This window comes from Haemaphysalis longicornis, unplaced genomic scaffold, assembly GCF_048455015.1.
Source record: "Haemaphysalis longicornis isolate Haplotype H1 unplaced genomic scaffold, Haemaphysalis longicornis Haplotype H1 scaffold_8, whole genome shotgun sequence".
Taxonomy (NCBI): Eukaryota; Metazoa; Arthropoda; class Arachnida; order Ixodida; family Ixodidae; genus Haemaphysalis; species Haemaphysalis longicornis.
In genome coordinates this window covers 59182045-59201463 of record NW_027526445.1, presented here as the reverse complement: position 1 = coordinate 59201463, position 19419 = coordinate 59182045, and the positions used below count along the sequence as shown (strand labels likewise).

The 19419-nt window shown below is 47.9% G+C and overlaps 2 protein-coding genes across 2 annotated transcripts; both read right to left on the bottom strand.

Moving 5' to 3' along the window:
* Window positions 1–8783: 8783 nt before the first annotated feature.
* Window positions 8784–9910, bottom strand: LOC144148307 (uncharacterized). Its single transcript, XM_077679861.1, has 2 exons — window positions 9758–9910; window positions 8784–9068 (listed from the first exon to the last, which is right to left on the bottom strand). Exons 1-2 carry the CDS (start codon window positions 9908–9910, stop codon window positions 8784–8786), a joined length of 438 nt encoding a protein of 145 aa, XP_077535987.1.
* A 91-nt stretch (window positions 9911–10001) lies between these two features.
* LOC144149019 (uncharacterized) lies at window positions 10002–11928 on the bottom strand. The gene is made up of 2 exons (XM_077680561.1): window positions 11555–11928; window positions 10002–10834 (listed from the first exon to the last, which is right to left on the bottom strand). The coding sequence occupies exons 1-2, from the start codon at window positions 11866–11868 to the stop codon at window positions 10675–10677; spliced, it is 474 nt and encodes a 157-aa protein (XP_077536687.1). The 5' UTR covers window positions 11869–11928; the 3' UTR covers window positions 10002–10674.
* Between the last annotated feature and the right edge of the window lie 7491 nt (window positions 11929–19419).

Genomic DNA, 19419 nt, shown 5'->3' with positions numbered 1-19419 from the left:
CCAGAATTATCGATACATGCAAGCTGTGTAATTTTCCCGTCATTTATTGTAAAAACAGAGCGGAAAAGGTTGAACATATTGGACTTCACCGTTTTCTGTTGCAATGGACATTCGAGACTGTTGTTTTTTCTAGGGCTGAAATGGTTCCAGATCCTTTGTGAGTTACCAGTGATGATGATGACGGTAGCGTTCCTTTAAATTGATGTTGTTTCGTTTGTTTTGTTTTGGCCATAAAGTATGAACTAGCTGTTTTTAGTGTTGATGTATTCGCACTGCAGCTCTGATTTTTAGTGCTTTCCGTAGTCCATTAATATTCCGCTTTGCGTTTAGAATTTCTCGTGCAATCCAGGGGTTGTTTCTGTGCGGCCGTGTAGGCAGCAATGAAATAAATTTATTAATGCAGTACAGAACAAGGTGCTTGAACCTTAACCAGATGCCATTTACAGTTGTGGTGGTATCAGAGTTCAATTCTATAAACTCATAAATTTGATGACCCTTGAAGCATGGTTAACGGTTGATTGTAGGTGTAACCTGTGATCAAGTGTTAACCGGCAAATAGGCACACTGTGCTCTGAAATGCCCTCTACAACATCAACTTGAGTGTCAGTATGGGTGACTACTAATAAGTATTTTTTCTAGTTTACTTGTGGCTGTTCCTTGAACGCGAGGTAAGCATGAAAGAATTCGATAGAGGTTGAAATTTAACATTAAATTGAATAAACCCTGCGAAACCAGTGAGGTATCGTGCATGGTACTTCAGTTTTTATTAGCATGGGTAAAACCGCCCATTAGCACCACTGCAGAGCTATGAACATGCTGCTGAAAATATTAGTGAACGGAAACTTTGCATTCCGATCCAGAGGATTGGCTCCCGCCACTATGCTTGTGCTATTGCACAAAAGTTTACAGAAAATCGCTTCTCTGTTCAGAACATCTGGCAGTAGTGTGTGTGAAATTGAACGTCTGAATTAACAACGCGAGGCCTCCGCTTTGAAATTGTCTATGTTTTCGGATGACAGCGTAGTTAAGGGGAGTGAGTTCATGGCAGAGTACATCAGATGAGAGCCATGTTTCTGTAATTGCGACAATATCTGGTTCATGATGTAGCAACAAGTCTTCAAGTGGCTCCATTTTATCCTCGAGGCTTCTGGCGTTCACGTTTAGTAATGGGATTCATTGTTTGCCTCTTCGGAAGTTTTCAACTTACCGTGCTACCTTTTGCTTCTTAGCAACCTTTGCGTTAAAGGTTTCTATCACAATAGTGAATGGCATTGTTGCCTCCTTCATTGCTGATTCGATGAATATATCTTCGGCTTCATCATCATAACTTGTTGTTGGCGCATTGGCATGTACTTGTTAAACCTGTGTCACAAGTTTAGCTTGATAACAACAGCTGGGACTCTCTGGTTGGTGCTAAAAAATCATCCGAATACTGACCAAGGCGTAACGTGTTACGGCACGACAAACGCCATTTCCACCGATCGGCAAGCAAGCATTATTATTCCACTCTCTTGGTGTCGACGCGGAACAATCGTTCTCCCGGCTGCACCGCATGCCCGCCCACCCTGTCCTCCCGGTTAACCCAAGCATATTTCCCCACCCTTATGTTAAATAGGCCAGTAAAACATTGTCCTGCATTGTTTGGAAGAAAGGCATTAGCTTCGCCAACAAACAGGTGTCAACGCTTGGATGGCTGATGCCTTGACCACACAATCGTCCGCTAAATGAAAAAGCCCAAGTGGCCGCATACAAACTTGCTTGCGCAGAATGCGATACTGGTTACGCCGCTGGGATACGGAATTCACTGAACAATTCCAACAGCACAAAAGCGATGCTCACAATTAAACCATTTATCGCAGACGATTCGCCGGCAGACACTGCGAGAAAGCTTATCATCGGAGCGACTTCGACGGCGCCCGGATGATTGGCAGCAAAATAAATTGCTCACAAAGAACGCTGCTCAAATCAAGGCACATCCAAGGGAGTAGAAGAGGCCTGAATAGATCCGTAGTAGCCGTTCCTTACATTCGGAAGGGCTCCTACGACGCGCAAGGAAATCATTAGACTAAATAAAGAAAGCAAACAGAAGCAGCTTTCTATGGCCGCTCCTTTTGGTCACAAAAGTCACTCCTGATGAAGGAGCCGAGTCAGTTCTTAAACAATGAAACCGCTATTGGTAAATACCTTTGGTTAGTGTATTTGCCTCTCCCTCAACACTATCCCAAACAGAGATATGTCGAAAATGTTCACATTCAATTCGTTACGCGTTGACTTCGGTCAAGAAGCAGCAGCTGTGGGAAAATGTTAAGTAACCGTCAGGCGAACAATGTCATCCTGCAAGAAACATTTTCCTTGTAGTAAGAGCCATCGTGCCTTGGAGCCAGCAGCTCAAGCTCATGGTCAACCCTCCAGAAGGAAAACAAAACATTGTTGCGGAAGCTCAACCGCATTTGGCGAACGCTCGAATTCACAAGTGCCAAGCGACCCTAAGGAGGAAGGAATTGAGCCTTCTCTTTCTTCGCTGGCAACTGACGCATCCCATACCAGGCAAGTATGATTGACTTGACTTGCTTGCAAAAGCTATGGCTTCGTATGCATCTGAGTCCATTCACGCTTCCCAAGAGAGTAATCTTTAAGCGCGAAACAGAAATGGCAACACCTGCTGACGCAGGTGTGGCCAATATTTATTCTCAAGACAACTTTCTGCTTCTGAGATGGGCGTTTTAGCCAACTGCAATGACTTTAACGTAACTAATACCCGACCAACTGTGTAAAAATGGTAGCAGTCATCGAAAGCAGGATTGTGCACCTTGAAGTGGGGCTTTACAGGAAGTCCCCCTGAGAGCGATCGGTGTTCTTTCGTACATTCCCCTACAGCCCCAGAGGAACTATAAACCACATCAAGCCGCATGTATCCGTTGCCAACTGAATGATGATAAGGTAGTCATCCTTCATGCTGACAAATAAAATTGTACTGCCGTACTTGACCATTCACCTACGAATAAAGATCCCAGAGCTCCTACATTGCTCAACGCGACCAAAGCTGAAAAGGGAGCCAACCCTAGAAGTTCAAACAGAGCTGAAGCAACTCTTGGCAACATGTTCAAGAAGTACTCAACTTCCAAAGCTTGTATCTACGACTAATCGGCAGTGATGGCTGAGGGGCTTGTTTTATGGTCGACACACAACTCATTAGCCGGATGCTCACCTACGGCCAATGTGAACTTAACGGATTCACCACTTCTGGCCCTGTCCAACTTCACTAGTTTCCCTGCCTTCTCGTGGGCAAAACCACCACCCACCACAAGAGCACCGGTCACTTCATATACTTGACTCTAAAGTACCGATCGACCCAGATGGCAGACTCGTCTCTATTCTGGGCGTATTGCTTTTAACCAGTGCTTTACAACTACCCTACTCCTGCAACTACTCTCGAGAACGATGATATTCTAGGCTTCAGGAGTTGCCTTAGCGTCCGCGAAATTGCGCCACTTTTCCTAGTTCTAGCTTGAGACCACGTATTTCTGCTACTACAATAAAGAATATTTCGAGCAAGCGAGTGGGACTGCGATGGGAGGTGCTATTTCCCTAACCCCATCAAATCTTGAAATGGGAAAATTGAAAGGACCAGTCTGTAAAGTTTCCCCGAAAGCGCTATGTCTTTCGATAAAACTGACCACAGGATTTACTTCGACGTCGCGCAGATGGTGGGCACCGAAAGAGATTATTCGCAAAGAATACTCCACTAGTCCTCGCGCATACAAGGGAGTAGGGGAGGCCTTTATAGATCCTGCGATGCCTTACTGACCTTTACAGAAACTGCCTGCGACCCGCCAGGGGAAGATTGGAGTAAAAGAAAAAGAAAAAGCACCCACGTCATATACCTGATGCTTGCGGTCAAAGAATGTCACCCATCGAGGAATGGAGTCGTATAGGTTATAAAATCTGTGTAGCACTTTTATTTTAAACGCTATTTTTTGGTATATTGGGCTCTTCCTCAACTTTAACCCAACAATTCAGATTTCCGCCGAAGCTGTTCACATTTGAAAGCATTCAAGAAATCTGTTATCTGAACCATAAATATTTAAGCAAGCTCGCACTAGTGCGTTAGAATTAATGGTAGCTGAGCTCTGCGCATCCTTGAAGATGCGCTACAACGGTTCCAGTGCGCGATATTACGCCGTTTGCTCCTTCTTCGCTGCCCCAACGACATTTACTCTATCTTTGTGTCTGTAACGGCGAAGAAGAAGCATGTGGACGACGCAGAGTCAACGAACAGGCACTGTGCACTTTAAATAACCGCCCGCACGGGCAACGTGTAGCCTCCACGTGTTCTGTGTCGAGCAAGTGGCGTGTTTCCTCTCCCCACAGTCACAGCGAAATGACCAAGCCGTTCGACTACGGGGTAACAACTCGCGGTCGTACCCGAGTGAGTAATACAGCCGTGCTGTAACTCCTTTGATGTACCAGTCAGGTTCCCATCCTGCCCGTGTCGGTGATTTCTTTCTCTTTAAAATGTTATTATACGTTTTGTGAAACGCCGGAATCAACGAATTGCTAAACGTTATCACTGTTCAAAATAGGCTCTAAGGGTGTATTGCTTGATTTTCCAGCGCGTAGTTTGAAAGTTGCTCTCCTTACGTAGCCAACAGCGGTCTAGACATCGAATAATAGTATACATGACTGAGGCCAATATAGGACCACGCTTTCGAACCAGAAATGTCCGCCGATTCCGCGCATTAATTGCGATTGGCCCGGGAAAACTGCACGAGTGTCAATGCAAATGTTGTAAAAAGATGACAGGCTTCTCCCATGTCTGCAACGCAACTGCTTTTTCCCGCCTTACCCCCCGCCCTCCCCCCTTCATTTACAAGCTGCTCCACTCGTGTCTCGTTTTAAAATTGGAGGCTCACTGAGTTCATTTTGGGCGCGTTCGTACTGCTAGCGCCAGCAGCTGGCCCAGTTGGGGGGTAATGTTCAAGCTACCAGCTCGATACATAAGCCTTGTAAATAAACATTTTGAGAGCAAAAAGTTATTTCAAAAGCGCTTTATTTTGTTTGCTGTCTTAAGCCTTGAGAAAATGTTTACGTGTAATGAAAATAACAATACAAACTTCGGTTATGTGGTTACGGTCGCAATTAAATAAGCGCAGCAATGTATTTTTGTTGAACGATATTCTAAAATTTAGTATCAAGGGAGCAAGTATCAAGGGAACACGTTCGGTTTCATAGACTGCTCCATGTTTATTGCAATATTTTTCGTGCAGAAACTCCCAGGTTTATATCACAAGGCTAGTCTGGAACAAGCGGTATTAAGAAATCGCTTTGAAATCATTTCATAGCTGATTTTTCAGCCAACGGATTCCAAAGCCGCTGTGCACGTTTTTTCCAGATTTGAGCTTTGGAGTAGCCCCCTTCCCACTCGCAATATTGCAAGATTGCAACATTCGATGCCGTTCTTTCATTCAGTGATAGCATCGCATGAGCAGAAATTTCGAAATCAGTTGGATTGAACCCTGGGCGCGAACCCACCATCAATTGGGCAAAACAGGTTGGAAAAAACACTTTGCGAACAGAGCTGCAACAGCTCACAAAATAGACAAGGCAGGACAGCCAACAAGCTGGAAAGCGAACAAATGACTTTAATGGTGATTACGACAGCGGTGCTTACGTAATGAATTACTCTAGTTGTGTCTGTTGCAAAAAAAGTATAGTTTTTCAACCCTTTTCTTTCTTTAACGTCAGATACCTCAAACCAGTGTTTTTTTTTTACGTTTGCACAATTATTTCTATGGTTTCAGGATAACCAACTGATTCTTTTTTTTTCTGTCATCTGCATAAGTTGCCACGTCTACTGTGCCATAATTGAGAATATGCACGTAACCTATTTTTCTTGTTTTAAAATTTGCATTATGGAAGTTAAACCAAAATATATGTAGTGGCGGAAAAATATTTGAATTACCTTAGTGTGATTTAAATATTTCCGGTACAAAAAAAAGAGCTTAAAATTTGTAAAAACAAAATAGGGCCTTTATTATGCAGATACCTTTAGAAGATGGGGAGAAAAATGCACCTCAAATTAGCCAAAAATTTATGGGAAATATAGGGCTTATCTTGTGACATTAACAGTAGTCCTACGTTCAAGACACCGTCTTAAAACAAACAGAAATGAAATAGGTAAAGCTATACCTGGAAGAACTTGAATCACACGCGATGCAAGTAGTCGTTTGGGATGGGATATGTGGCGCCGGCTTTCTGCGTGTGGAAACGCGATACCACTGCGCGCTGTGTCTTACCTCTAGTTCTCTTATGCACAATAGAGAAGCACTACATACACGCAAGAATTGGCTGTGCCGAACAGTGTCAGGACCACGAACCGGTCAGCAGAGCATCGCATTAGCTCTCACACCCACACCACCCTTTTTGTCTTCCTTCGCTCTTTGTATGGATCTCTGCACTCTAAGAAGTAAAGCAATTGGGAAACTCTTCCAAGGAGTTTAAATGCTTGTCCCATATACAATTCCCTTTTCAAGCATAAGGTAACAACCCAAAAAACCAGCTTAGCCGTACCGTTCACGCGGGACTCCCCGGACTCTCACGAGGAGGGGGTGAAGGTATTCTTAGTTGAGTTGTGAGGCGCCCTCGGAAACAACATAGAAAACTCTCAACAAGATTTGGGGAATACCAGCGGCTATGGTTGTTATAGAACGGTGAACTGAAGTCCTATGATGATGACTTTTAGAGTTTAATGGCGCAAGGCCGACTAAGGGCAAAGAGAACAGAAGTCCTACTATGGCTTCCCAAAGAGGGTTACCTTGCTCTTTGGGAGAATGATAGTATTTCTGTTAAAAAGCATTGCTGTACTCACTGCTACAGTTCGGACGCTGTTTCTTTGTGTGCCTACACTGGAAGTACTGCATTACGCTTCACGAGCTGGAACGGGCCGGAGGCCACGACGTCTCCAGCGGATAGCGTGGCAGATCCTTGCTATAGGTTTTTACTTTTTAGCCATATAATTACAAACCCTCATACCTGCTAAGAGGAAACAAGGGCCACCTTCCTACAAGAAAACCCGAGCATCGCTACAAAATTGAGCCAGAAGCAATTGGTCAATATATTAAGATAATTTCGTCCTACTCATTGCTTGGTGTATTATTGAAATCTGTCACTAAAACTAAGTCGCGTCGTGAAAGGAAATTTTTTCTCTTGGATAAAGAAATGTTTATTGGGAAGCTATAAGAAATTGTTCAAAAAGTAGCTTGTTATATAATTTGTACTGCACACAAATGGACAAATATATCTCCAACCTGAGGAGATAAATGGAAAGTCCATCCCCATGTTAGTTTCTTGCTTTCGCTAATCTTGATTGGTTGATAACAAATTTGTACAGCAACCCCGGCAAGGGTGTCCTGCCATGACAAACCCCACGTCACTGTGGCGCAGCACCATTTCAAATACGCACGCACGGTAAATGTCGATATAGAGCAGGGGCATAGCGGTTGCAGTCTGTTATCGCAGTACATCACGCGTATTCATCGAAGTACGAATTACCCAGGGTACTGCTGGTTATCGTCGCTGGACGAATCGTCGTGCCAAAATGCTCGTTATCCGGGCCACTTTTCTTGCTTGTATCACAGCTTCCGTAACTTCATATGTGGCGGCAGGCACTACCTCGAGGCATATGCATGGTTTTGCAAAACTTCTATATAAAGTGCGCACAGCGCAAATATGCCGTCGAGCCTCTGAGCAATGCTTCCACTGCTAAACTTTGACTGAAACCCTGAAGAAACGAACGGTCCCCAGGATTAAGAGTGAAACATCCTCCACGACCCCTCCTTATTGTCCTGTTTCTACATTTTGTTTGGTCCCCCGCGTGGCGACAGTTCTTAGATGACAGCTTTCTGTGGATGGCAACATCCCCGACCTGCTCCGACGTGGTTCTTTCAGCATGTTTTTTGTAACAGGAGTGAGTGTTCCTTAGCTGTTTTATTACCTCCCGCAAAAAGAATGCAACCACCTTTCAACCTCATCCAGCGTGGAGAGAGTTCGCGATTAGTTTTATTCTGCTTTCCTCCAGGAGTGAACAGGGCATCTGATGCCGCCCCGGCGGCAAACGAAATCAAACCACGCCCGTAGGAATAGAAAACCTGTTGAAGAAACAAATTACACCCCACATTTCTTAAAGCGTGAGTCCAACCAACGCTGGTATGAAGAGCTGCCTGCTCCGGATGTACGCATCGTACCGGATACCTGATATTATAAACCAGATAGGTCTAACCATACTGCTAAGGCTCTTTGGTGCACCAACAGCATTCCCTCGCAACAAAAGGATCAAGTCAATGTGGTGTAGCAGTTGGAAAAGACCTCCTATGGTTTGATAAATCAAATTTCGGCCTACATCCCCAGCAGCTGTAGAACACCCGACGATGGCGGTGGTCAGGCTAACAGCACAGGGTCTAAGAATCTCTGGATCTGAAAAGGCCACTATTTCAACCTGACCATGGCAACCTTTTCTGCATGAACCATGTCTAGCGATGGAAGCTCAGTTGTACCACTGTAGTGTTATCGTGGTTCGTGCGAAGGAGCAGACAAGTTTCCATGAGTGAGCGACGTTTATTTCCACATGCTCGACTGAGCGTGGCTGGTCGAGATAAGCGCGCTGGCAGGTTGCGGTGCGCGCCTTTTATTCTTTTGGCGCGCATGCGCCTTATCGTCCTGACGATAACTGCGGCGCTCGGCCGGACACGACATCCCTCCCCTTTTATATTGGGTAAATTAACAAGCTAGACTCCAGCTTGGTATCTGTCCGGTGGTCGATGGTCTCTAGTAGGGTAGCGTCTTGCACCCGCCGTCTGGATCTCTTGCGAAGCGGCTGGCCCACTGGTGGGAAGGATGGAGGGGGTCACCGGGTCGGCGCTTGGTTGAGACGCCAGGAACTCGTCTCCCTCCTGGTCAGCGTCTCCGCGGTCTGGATCCGTGGTCCGCGCGAGCAGCTGGTCCATGTGACGACGCCAGGTGAAGCTGCCTCTGGATGTGGTAACACGAACTGTAAAAGACACAGGCCCGGACTGTCCCACAACAACAGCAGGAACCCAGTTTGGCCTGCCTCGATAGTTGCGAACCATCACTAGGTCACCGACTGCCATGTTGCGATCACGACGCGGGCGCGCCACGGTTTGCTTGAACTGGTTATACGCAACCCTTCCTCCCACCCCTGGCTTGACAACATCGAGTCGATTTCGCAGCCGTCGTCCTAGTAACAAATTCGCTGGTGACTCATTTGTTGTCGCATGAGGCGAGTTGCGATAGGCAAGCAAGAACTTTTGAAGTCTCAGATGCAACGTGTCCGTTCCGCTAGGTTTTCGAAGTGCGTTCTTAAGCGTCTGAATAAAACGCTCTGCAAGCCCATTAGAGCTGGGGTGATACGGTGCTGTAAGCACGTGACGAGAGCCCATCTCTTTCACAAAAAGCTTGAAATCTTCGGAAGCGAACTGCGGCCGTTATCTGTGACAATGGTTTCTGGGAAACCAAAACGAGCAAACAGCTCTCTCAAAGTGTCAATTGTAGCCTCCGCAGTAGTCGAGCGCTGAATACAAACTTCGGGCCACTTGGAGTGCGCGTCCACGACTACAAGAAACATTGCGTGCAAAAAGGGGCCCGCAAAATCGATATGCACGCGCTGCCACGGTGCTGTTGGCCAGGACCAAGGATGCAGGGGCGCTTTGCACGGCTCGCAATGCTGCTCTTGACAACTTACGCAGGCCTTGACGCGCTGCTCGAGGTCCACCTCGATGGACGGCCAGCAAACGTAGCTGCAGGCCAGTTGTTTGCTGCGCACGATGCCTGGGTGCCCTTCGTGGAGTTCGTCCAGCAGCAAGTTACGCAACTTTTCCGGCACGATCACTCGCATCCCGACCATGATGCAGCCTTGGTGAACTGTGAGGTCGTTGCGTCTCTCAAAAAAAGGCTTCAAATCTTTTTCAGTCACAGACGATGGCCACCCCACACTTACGAACTCTTTCACTTTACAAAGCATGGGATCCCGAGCTGTTGTTCGGGCAATGTCATGGCTTGAAACTGGCATTGATTGCAACCGCAATGAATAAAAAGTCTCTTCGCTTTCTTGCGTTTCATCTTTCGCTACTGAAAGCGGGAGGCGTGAACAGAAATCGGCTTCGGCGTTCTCGCTTGACCTTCTGAAGATGAGCGAATACCGATAAGCTGATAGCGTGACTGCCCAGCGCTGCAAACGCGCTGCTGCTATCGTCGGAATGCCGGTTTTCGGGCCCAAAATTGTTTGAAGTGGTTTATGGTCGGTGATTAAAGTGAACGCACGGCCGTAAACATAGAAATGAAACTTTTTGACACCGAATATTATTGCAAGAGCCTCTTTCTCAAGTTGGCTATATTTCTTTTCGGCATCGGACAGGGTACGCGATGCGAAGGCGATTGGCTTTGTGCTGCCATCATCGAAAACATGAGAAAGGACTGCGCCTAGACCGTACTGCGATGCGTCACATGATAGCTGTAACGGCTTACACGGGTCGTAGTGCGCCAAAATCGGTGGAGACACAAGCAAACTCTTTAACTTGGCAAACGCTTCCTGGCAACGCGCGTCCGAGCACCACGGGGCGTTTTTACGTAGCAGCCCGAAAAATGGTTGTGCCACCGTTGCTAGGTTAGGAAGGAACTTGCCGTAGAAACTGACGACTCCCAGAAACGACCGCAGCTGCTGCTTGTCTTTAGGGGCTGGAGCCTTGAGGAGTGCGTCAACCTTCTCCGTCGTTGCCGAGATGCCTTCTGCGCTGATTCTGTGTCCGAGGTAGCGAAGCTCCTGTTGGAAAAACGAACACTTCACTTTCTTGACGCGGACGCCTCTTTCAAGAAGTCGTTTTAACACAGCTTCCAGATTGGTGAAATGCTCTTCGTCATTTTTACCCGTCACCAAAATGTCGTCTAGGTAGCAGCAAACCTCGGGTAGGCCTTTCAGCATGGTGTCAATTATTCTTTCGAAAATCCCAGGTGCGGAAGAAATTCCAAACGCCAATCGATTCACAGCAAACAATCCTTTCTGCGTGTTCAACGTGAGGTATTGTTTTGACGACTCCGACATGAGCACTTGCTGATAGGCCCGGTTTAGATCAATCTTCGAGAAATGCTTACCTACCGACAAGGCTGCGAACAGGTCGTCCACCCTCGGTAAAGGATAGCGGTCGACATCAAGGCACGCGTTAACTGTCGTCTTGTAGTCACCGCAAATCCGTATGCTACCATCTTGCTTGATTACTGGTACTGCTGGAGTAGCGTATTCTGACGTCGTAACGGGCGATATAATTCCCAGTTTTTCCATTTTAGCCAGTTCAGCGTCGAAAGCTTTTTGCAACGCGTACGGAACATTCCTTGCCTTAAGGAATCTCGGCTTCATGTCAGGTTTAAGAAAAAGTTCTGCTCACTCTTCCGTTATCGTGCCTAACTCGTCTTTGAAAAGGGATTGGTACTTCGCAGCAATGCGTCAAGCCTTTTTTTTACGCCGATATGAGGAAAAGTGCCTGACCTTGTGATGTTGTTCAGGTTCCAGATTTTCGTCCACGCCAGCTGGACGGCGTGCAGCCACTCCCGGCCCAGTAAAGGGGGTCCCTTGTGGTCCACAACGTAGAGCGGGAGACTTGCAGAATAGTCGCCGTGCTGCACGTTGACCAAAGAGACGCCCTGAGGTTGTACCAGTGCTCCTGTGTATGTCCGAAGTTTTACTCTGGTGGGCTCCAGTACCGCCGAAGGAAAGAGCTGACGGAACTGCGTCGTTGACATGACGCAAACCGCCGCTCCCGTGTCGAGCTCCATGTTCACCAAGACGCCGTTGATGGTCATCTGCACAATGGCAGGGTCGTGTTGAGCCGCCGACACGCCATTTAGACTGAGAGTCGCAGATTTCCTCGACACAACCTCCAGTGTCTTCACGTTCCTTTTTACCCGCTTTTGCTTCGAAGCGGTCTTACCACCACTTCGGCAGGCTCTCTGGATATGCCCTTTTCTATCACAGTTGAAACAGGTTGCGTCCAAATGAGGGCACGCTTCACTCCTGTGTTTCGGCGAACCACAGCGAAAACAGGTCTTACCTGCTTTCAGCGATTCTGCTTCCACCTTGTGCACGTCGCCGACTGTGGCGTCGCTGCCCCGTGCCTCCGCAGCACTCTTCTTGGCTGCTTCCATGGCAAGAGCGCGCTCCACCGCCTTCTGGAACGTAAGCTTGCTATCCTCAGTGAAAAGCACTCGCTGAATGTCTTCTCGTAGCAAGTCACACACGAAGCGGTCCCGAAGCGACTCGTCAAGGGCGCTTCCAAACTCGCACGTTTGCGACAGTTTACGCAGCTCGGCCACAAAATTACTTATGGACTCGCCTTCTCGTTGACACCTCCGGTGAAACTTCGCCCGCTCTCCAATGACGGACGGCTTCGGGGACAGGTGGTCGCTCAAAACTTTCTTGAGGGCTTCGAAACTCTTCGTAGAAGGCAGTTCCGGAGCTGTCAATGACTTCAACAAACCGTAGGTCTTTGGACCGATAATGCTCAAGAAAGCGTGTACCCCGCACGGGGCACCTTGAGCAATCTTGGTGACGGTACTGGCGATACCGCGGACCCCGAGCCCCCAAACATACGCTGGATCCAACCGTGGCAATGTGTTTATAGGTGAACCGTTAGAAGCCGCGAACGGTGGCCGTCGGAGCCTTGGTCGAGCTCCGGTTGATGGGCTCCCTGCCTGTCTATCAGGCAGGGAGCTCCGGGACCTCATTGACTACCAGGGTAAGGTCAAAGAAGAAAGTACCCCCGTCTCCCTGCTTTTCAATGTGTCACATGGCATTTTCTAAACCCCCTCCCAAACGTGATTGGTCCCTGAAAAGGGGCCGCACCGAAGTATCTTTTCCTCCTTTGTCTTCGATCTCCATTCCAAAGCCCGATAATTTCTCGCGCTTTCTGGTAATGGAATCCCTGGATAAATCAAAACCCACCACTTCCCAGTCTGTCTTTATCATTTCCAAGTTTCTTGAAAGCCTTGTAGGCAAATCGTACAAAGCTAAAAAGCTCACAACGGGAGAAGTCCTAATTGAAGTCCAAAACAAACAGCAATCCTGTAACCTCTTGAAGCAAACCCGCATGGTCGATGTCGACATCAAGATCACGCCCCATCGCAGTCTTAATAGCTGCCAGGGCGTGATCTCTGATAGAGATCTAATAAATGAGACTGAAGCAGATCTGCTGGACGGCCTTAGCGATCAGGGGGTAACAGCTGTGCGGCGAATCACTATACGCCGAAACGACCAAATAATAGCTAAACACATAATCTTGACATTTGACCGCTCAACACTTCCTGAGTCGGTCAGCGCAGGTTTCCTGAGATGTCCGATCCGACCCTATGTGCCGAACCCACGCCGCTGCTACAAGTGTCAGCGGTTTGGACATGGCACTAATGCTTGTCGTGTCGACTAACATGCGCCAAGTGTGCACAACATGATCATGCATCTGACAACTGCCCATCGCAAACGCTCATCTGTGCTAACTGCAAGGGACCCCACGGGGCCTACTCTAGAACATGCGAGAAATTCAAACAGGAGAAGGAGATCATCAAGGTTAAAGTGACTGAGAATCTTACCTTCCCAGAGGCGCGAAAGAGGTTCGCCTCTTTCCCCCCGGGGAGGTATGCCGACGCAGCTCGCCGGGGGGCGGAGCGGCGTCTAGTTTCGGCGGGGACCCAGTACCGCGAGTCAAACCTCGTCCCGCCTCCGCCCCCCCTTGGGTTGCCTCTGGCAGCCCAACCCGCCACCACGCCGCTCGCTGAGGCAGCAGCGGTTGTGGTGGCAACCTCTTCCGTCGGGACCGGTGCCGCTCCCGTCCGTGCCTCCCCATCGTCCAGTGCGTTGGAGTGTGCCATGGACACCACGAGCCCCGCACCGGCTCCCACCGCCACCGCACCGCCCGTGCCACTTCTGGTGCCTCCGAAACGACCGGCGGTGGTGGGTCAAACGAAGGGCCCCGGAAGGGGGGCCAAGTCCGGGGGGCCCGGTTCGACGGGCACACCCAGGACATCGGACGACGAGATGGACGTCGTGCCGTTCTTGCCTGCAATGCAGCGCAAGAGCGGCCTCCGACGTCCAAGCCTTCAGATAGGTCGCCCAAAAAGCCCAATCCAAGAGTCACAGCCCCGAAAGACGACACATAAACATACACACTCCAGTAGCTCTCAAAGTAAATAATGGGAAGAGAAAATATTGTTCAATGGAACTGCAGAGGCCTTCTGAATAATCTTGACGACGTGTATGAGATTCTGCATACGAATCAGCCAAAAGTAATGTGTGTTCAGGAAACACATTTGAATTCTAAACACACAAATTTCTTGAATAGTTACCTGGTATACAGGAAAGACAGGGATGGCTGCACACACTCTTCTGGCGGTGTGGCCATAATCGTCCGGAAATCCTTAGCATGCCACCCTGTCACCTTGAACACTATCCTTGAGGCTTAGCAATACGCTTAATAATATTTATTAGGTTGATAACGGTATGCTCCATATACATTCCTCCTGATGTTTCACTTACGAGCTCCGACTTCGAGGCGCTGGTTGACCAGCTGCCCGAACCATACATCCTTACAGGCGACCTTAATGCTCACAACTCTCTTTGGGGCTCTTCCAGAACGGATGCCCGAGGTCGCCTGATAGAAAAATTCCTTACATCTTCTGGAGCATGCCTTTTCAACAATAAACAGCCGACATACCATAACATAGGTCACAACACATGCTCATGTCTTGACTTGGCTATTGGCTGCGCAGTTCTCTTTCCTCTTGTGGAGTGGGGAGTGGGAACTGACCCATATGGCGGTGACCACTTCCCCACCTCACTCACATACATAGGTAAAGGCCCAAGCAGTCCATCTTCCCATAATATGTTCAATGAAGCACGAGCTAACTGGAATACATTTACAGAGACATCCAAACCACACCACACATCCATAGGACACCTACACGTTGAAGAAGCTACCCAACTCCTCACGGCGCAAATCCTCGACGCCGCCGAAAAGTCCATTCCCCACGCCTCTGGAGCCCCGCGCAACTAGCGGAGGCCGTGGAGGAATGAGGACTGTAGGCGGGCGCGAGAGGCCCAGAACAAGGCGTGGGGTATCCTTCGTCGGTACCCCACGTCGGGTAACCTCATTTTGTTCAAACGGGCCAAGGCGTTCGGAAAACGTGTGCGCCGTGAGGCAAAACGAGAGAGTTGGCGCACCTTCCTTACATCCATTCTCTCATACACAGATGCACACAAGGTATGGACAAGAATACGCAAACTTAAAGGACAACATACACATAGCCTGCCCCTGGTCAGTACAACAGGGGACACACTCGAAGACCAGGCTAACACTCTTGCACAACACTTCCAACACGTTTCCAGCTCTGCACACTACACAAACACTTTCCTGAAACATAAAAATACTTGTGAAAAGAAGTCCTTACGTGATAATAACAGGTCAAATTCTGGTTCCAACTCTGAATTTACTCTATATGAGCTGAAGGCTGCCCTGAGCACATGTAAACCTTCAGCTCCAGGCGCAGACCAGATTACATACACAATGATACAACACCTACACCCACATACTCTTGAAACACTCCTACACTTATACAACAACATATGGCTTTCGGGGCACATCCCAAAATCTTTGAGGGAGGCTATTGTAGTGGCGTTCCTGAAGGAGGGTAAGGACCCTTCTTCTCCCGCCAGTTATCGACCCATCGCCCTCACAAGCTGCCTGGGCAAGCTTCTCGAGAAGATGATCAACAGGAGACTCGTGCACTTCTTAGAGTTCAATGGTCTTCTCGAGAGCTGCCAGGCCGGCTTCAGGGTGGGGCGATCCACAAACGACCAACTCGTCGCCCTTGAGTCGTATATCAAGGATGCGTTTGTCCATAAACAGTTTTGTGCTACGGTGTTTATTGATCTCGAGAAAGCCTACGATACCTCTTGGCGATACGGGATACTTTGCGACCTAAAAGCCTTCGGTGTCTCGGGAAATATGTTTATACACTTCATAGCTACCTGGCGGAGCGAACCTTTCGTGTGAGAGTTGGCACTGCCCTTTCAAATGTTTTCCTGCAGGAAAACGGCGTGCCTCAAGGCGGCGTTTTGAGCTGCACATTGTTCATTGTCAAGATGAACTCACTTCGAAAGGCGTTGCCACGAACCATTTCCTGTACAATATATGTAGATGATGTGCAAATATCTTTTAAATCATGCAATATGTCAATCTGTGAACGCCAAGTCCAGCTTGGTGTCCACAAACTAGCAGGCTAGGCAGATCAGAACGGTTTTAAGCTGAACCCAGTCAAGAGCACTTGTGTTGTGTTTTCCAAAAGGCGTGGGATCAGGCCAGATCCAGACATCAAGCTGAATGGTGTCTTGATTCCGGTCAAAAAAGAACACAAGTTCCTCGGTATAATTCTTGATGAAAAACTTTCCTTTATCCCTCATATGAAACAACTAAAACAAAAATGTCTTAAAACAATGAATATCCTTAAGGTTCTCTCCCACCAATCCCATGGTTCCGATAAAGAACTCCTGCTGCGCTTGTATACTGCTTTGGTTGGGTCTCGTTTGGACTATGGCAGTGTGGTGCATGGGTCGGCGACTAAAACAGCGTTGCAAATGCTTGACCCAGTGCTACACTTGGGGCTTCGTCTCGCCTCGGGTGCTTTTCGCAATAGCCCTGTCGAGAGTCTGTATGTCGAGTGTGATAAGTGGAGCATTGAGAACCAACGAACGTACATGGACTTGCTATATGCTTTTAAAATTTCATCACTAACTAATCATCCTTTTTATCCTGTCTTTAACGATACATCAACATCTGTGCTCTTTGCAAATCGCCCATCCGTTCCTGTGCCCTTTTCACTTAGAGTGAGAGAGCGAGCCTCGGATCTCAGTGGTTCGTTTTTAGATGTGTACAGGTCATCCTTTTCTAACAGTTTACCGCCTTGGCAAGTTCGCCCTGTGTCGTGCGACCTTTCTTTTATGAGACTTGACAAAAATCGTGTACCACGAGCTGCAATACTGCAGCACTTTCTGTCTTTGCAGTTTAAATACACATGTGCAGAATTTTATAGTGACGCTTCTAAAACCTCCAGTATGGTGTCGTGCGCTGCTCATGGTCCAAATTTCAATGCAACCAGAACCATGAGCGTGCACACATCAATTTTTTCAGCAGAAGCGTATGGAATTTTACTGATTGTACGACACATTCTTGAAACTGAAATTCCCAATTCCATCATTTATACAGATTCTTTGAGTGTTGTTCGCGCACTGTCATCGCACAAGCCCCCCAAAAACCACATAGTTCATCTTGTATTCAACACTATCATGTCCGTGTCTGCACAAAAGCACGAGCTGGTCCTCTGCTGGGTCCCAGGACACGCAGGGATCGCTGGGAATGTGTTGGCAGACGAGAGGGCCACTGCTGCTGCACTCAGGAACACTGTGGACATTACAACGATACCGTACACAGACCTCAAGCCACACATAAGACAACACCTGCGCAGAACATGGCAAACACACTGGGACGAAAAGACAGACAACAAACTACATGTAATAAAGCCACACTTGGGACGGAACACATCTGACTCACACAACAGACACACGGAAGTTGCCTTGGGTAGGCTACGGATAGGGCACACGCATGCAACTCACTCGTAACTGCTGGCGGGATCTTCTAGGCCCCAGTGCAGCAGGTGCGGAGAGGCCCTATCCGTAGTGCACATACTAATCACATGCAAGGCACTTCACACAACACGACACAAACACTTCAGAGAACTTTACAGACAACATATTCCCCTACATCCATCGTTTTTTCTAGGTGACGATGCCATTGTTTCTGTGAAACGTGTGTTTGAGTATTTGTTAGACGTCAAGTTTTTAAACCTCATTTCCTATCACGCATCATGAAATCTGGCCCTATACACCAGCCATGCTCATTGTCGTTTTGTAATTTCACTTTGGTTTTTGCTGACTTTACTTAGTTTTTAAGGTTTCACCCCTCATATATGACTATTGTTTTGGCGCTCTTTGCCCCAGTTGGCCTTGCGCCATAAACATCCAACCATCATCATCATCAAGAAAGCGTGTACCTTGTCGCTGTCGGGTTCCCGGTTGACAATCAGGAACGACGTAAGCCGCTCTTCGTACGAAGCCCAATCGGTGCCGGACTCGTCGAAAGGTTCAAACTGGCCCAGTCGCCCAACGAAGTGCGTTCCGGCGGCCTCGGCTCCAGTCATGACAGTCCACTGGCTTCGCACACTGCAAAAACAGTCTTCTACCCCGAGCGAATTTCGGAAACACTTGCCTTCCAAACTGAAGAACGACGCCTTCAAATCCCATCCTCGTCGCCAGTTGTTGTGTTATCGTGGTTCGTGCGAAGGAGCAGACAAGTTTCCATGAGTGAGCGACGTTTATTTCCACATGCTCGACTGAGCGTGGCTGGTCGAGATAAGCGCGCTGGCAGGTTGCGGTGCGCGCCTTTTATTCTTTTGGCGCGCATGCGCCTTATCGTCCTGACGATAACTGCGGCGCTCGGCCGGACACGACAACCACCATAAGAGGTATGAGACATTAAATGGGATATCATAAGGGGTTGCGAAGTTCGAAGAGGAGGACAGGGCTTTATGCAGCTGACTAACAGGCATATTTTGGGGTACGCACACTCCATAAGAACAAAGAACATGGAGAAGACTTCTTAATGCTAATAAATTAGCAGGTAACGCAAAAGAATTCTTCAGCATGAACAAAGCAGACGCAGACTTTATGATGGAGATACATAGGTGTGAGAGCTTCAACAATGGACAGCCTATGCGTCGACAACTACGTGCGACGATGAAGCCGTAGACATTTGCTACCATGACGTGGGTTGAAAATCCAAGAAGTGAACAACACAGTTCAAAATAGCGGTGCGTGACTTCAACGCAAAAAGGGGTAAGAAGCAAATGGCAGAAATATGAGTGGGAAACTTTAGAATAGACTATCGCAACCGTCGAGGAGACAAGCTTGTGGTATTTGCTGGGAGAAATAACCCGCGATTGATGAACTCCTTCTCCTAAAATCGGAACAGTAGGAAATGGACACGAAAAAAGTCTGATGGTGCGACAAAACACAAAATTGACTTCATTTAAAGTGACAGCTCCGGTAATGTGGAGGGCATAGAGTTATTAAGGAAGTGTCGGAGCAACGATCATAGGATGATTGGATGCAAGGTAGGCCTCAATCTCAAAAAAGAAAGAACCACAGTCGTGAAATGTAGGCCACCCAGTATGGGAGCGAGGCAGAGCCAGGTCCTAGGAGTTTAAAACACCTCTCCAAATCAAATAGGCGCTTCTAAACGAGGAGAACGGGGG